Source organism: Teleopsis dalmanni, chromosome X (assembly GCF_002237135.1).
Source record: "Teleopsis dalmanni isolate 2A chromosome X, ASM223713v2, whole genome shotgun sequence".
NCBI lineage: Eukaryota > Metazoa > Arthropoda > Insecta > Diptera > Diopsidae > Teleopsis > Teleopsis dalmanni.
The window spans coordinates 8000683-8003202 of NC_051848.1; the positions used below are offsets into that span (position 1 = coordinate 8000683).

General features: G+C 29.2%; 1 protein-coding gene across 1 annotated transcript; it reads left to right on the forward strand.

The window, feature by feature from the left end:
• The first annotated feature begins 1476 nt into the window (after nucleotides 1-1476).
• LOC119687502 (enhancer of rudimentary homolog) lies at nucleotides 1477-1981 on the forward strand. Its single transcript, XM_038101836.1, has 2 exons — nucleotides 1477-1518; nucleotides 1613-1981. The coding sequence occupies exon 2, from the start codon at nucleotides 1643-1645 to the stop codon at nucleotides 1979-1981; it is 339 nt and encodes a 112-aa protein (XP_037957764.1). The 5' UTR covers nucleotides 1477-1518; nucleotides 1613-1642.
• Nucleotides 1982-2520: the final 539 nt, after the last annotated feature.

The window sequence follows — 2520 nt, forward strand, 5'->3', positions numbered from 1 at the left end:
AATATTTTATTTATGTAAGTTGGTAAGAATGTTACATTATTAAGTATATCAATTCTAAAGTAAAAAATTATTAAAAAAATGAATTTAGATTAGTTGGTTAAGGTGCGCTGATTCTGTGCTTCATATTTGGCAGGACCCGAGTTCGATTCCTGGTACTTGCAGTCTCAAAAATAATTATTTACGAATAAATAAATACAAGAATTATTTCCAAGACCACTGATGATGTGTATTTAGCACTACTCGAAACAGCTGTATGGTCAGCCAAAAATTCAATTAATTAAAATAATAAAAGAAATTAAATTTTTGTTGTTGTGTTTCACTACTGTTCGAAAAAACCTCTTTATAAAATTAATTTATCAATATTAATAGAAATTTTTAGTATTAGAAACATACTTAACATAGTTTTTATTAAGTATGTTTTTACATAATCTATAATACTTTTTAAAACAATTCAGAAACAGTTCATGAATTAGAGAATATATTAGAAAATAATTGATGAATAAAACATAATCACACGATTGACATTCGATAAACAGCGTTTCAAAAGCAAATAACAGAACACCAAAGACTTTAACACACTAAGTAGAATAGATGAAAGCAAAATTTTGGCTATGTCCAAATAGCGACCTCCTTCACGAAAATTGCTTTATACCAATTGGGATTCACACCAGTAACATCTTTAAGGTTCAGTTAGTCAGTTAGGCAGTACGTACCAGAGCACTGCAATAAGTTCTCAACACTCGAATCATTGACTGTGTTTTATTTATATACATTCTGACTGTCTTTTTTGTATATTCAACATCACCTGATTCCCCGGCACCATAGATAGCGGTACGAGTCTTTTCGCTAGTTAATAATGGTTTTCACTAGTTCTTGATTTGGAAAATACTAAAACGTACATTTTATATATTATTATATATATACTTATTTTAATATGTGTGCATATATATATTAAATATTTTTATATTACTAAAATTTCTGTTTCAACTGGTGAATCGTTTCATTACCAGGGGTCAACATATGCACCAGTTCCAAAATAAATAACTCTAATATGTGGTTGAAATACTTTGTTTTCTCTTGTTCAAAAATAATAGAATGCACTTATATATTCTAAGTGGTGATTTAACTCATAACCAAAGACCACTCATTTCACTAGTTCCTTTGGACTATTTCGTGTACTAGTGCCTAGCGACAATTGTCTCCTAAAGAACTGCTGGGATATTACATATGTGTCGTAGTATGTGTAGTAATATATATTTATATTATAATATATATATATATATATATATATATATAAACTAATTTCAGCGTAATAATAATTTCCAATGAACTTGAATTCCCATTAGTTTACTATTTAAATTACGCATAATCTGTTCGCATCATTTGTAATACTGAACGCATTCAAGTAATGAGTAGATCTGGCAATACTTAACCTACATCAGAAATAATAATGTTCTACTCTTCCATTTGATGACCAAACATCGAACGCACTAGACGTGTTTTGGAATTAGTTAAACGGTTAGTTAATTTGTCGCTATACGATTTATTAGTTTTATAATACCATTACTGTCATATTTTTATTACAATTTCTTGCATAAAAATTTCATTTCAGGTGGATTGTCTTCATTAACATTAGCACACAATGGCACTTATTATACTATTTATTGATAAAAATGACCATAGTGTGCCTACTTTGTACGAATATGATACAATTGACGGATTAGTCGAAGGAATATGCGATATGTATGAATGCGAGTTTATTGATAATAATCCGACATATGAAGCTCTCGTGTACGAAATGGAGGTTCTCTTCAATTTTGTTGATAACTTGCGGGAAATTTTGGTTTTAAAGCTCAATGAGACCACCAACTTATATTGGACACATGGCAGGGACTGGATTAAAACTCAAATTGAAGCATATATGCTTCGTAAGGCTGGCTATAATGTTATAGTAGATGACGCCGCTACTCCAACTGAATAGTATATATATATAGATATGTATATTTTTTTTTTAATTGTTAATATGAATATGTTTAGTTTTAAGAATCAATTTAAGAATTACATTAACTGAATTTTAAATAAAATGTTTTCAATAGAAAAAAAACTTAATTGGAATATTGTTATATAAAAAAAAATATGAATGTCAGATTTAATTTCTATTAATATTATTTAGAATTATATGTAGATTGTGTAAATTTTTTCGGATTTATGTAAATGGTTTTTGGCGCTTGCAAAGACAATGACTTATTTTTTTCCCGGAAATTCCGGAAATTAACCTGTCCTGTTGTCTGCACATCAGACAACTTTGTTTACAAGCATATACAGCCAACTGCAAAATCATTCTGCACGAAAACAGCTGTGCCAATTTTGGAACAATTTACTGACGACGCCCTCTAGCGGCGTATGGCAAGCATAACTAATTACAATAGCTTAACACTATATCGCCGATATATTTGAAGCTATTAAAGCTATTAATAGGGCCAATTTTATAATGCCGATTTAATATAAGACTTATAGTTA

Excerpts from the sequence above, each read along its gene's own strand:
- LOC119687502 (XM_038101836.1), top strand. The coding sequence starts at position 1,643 with ATGGCACTTATTATACTATTTATTGATAAAAATGACCATAGTGTGCCT.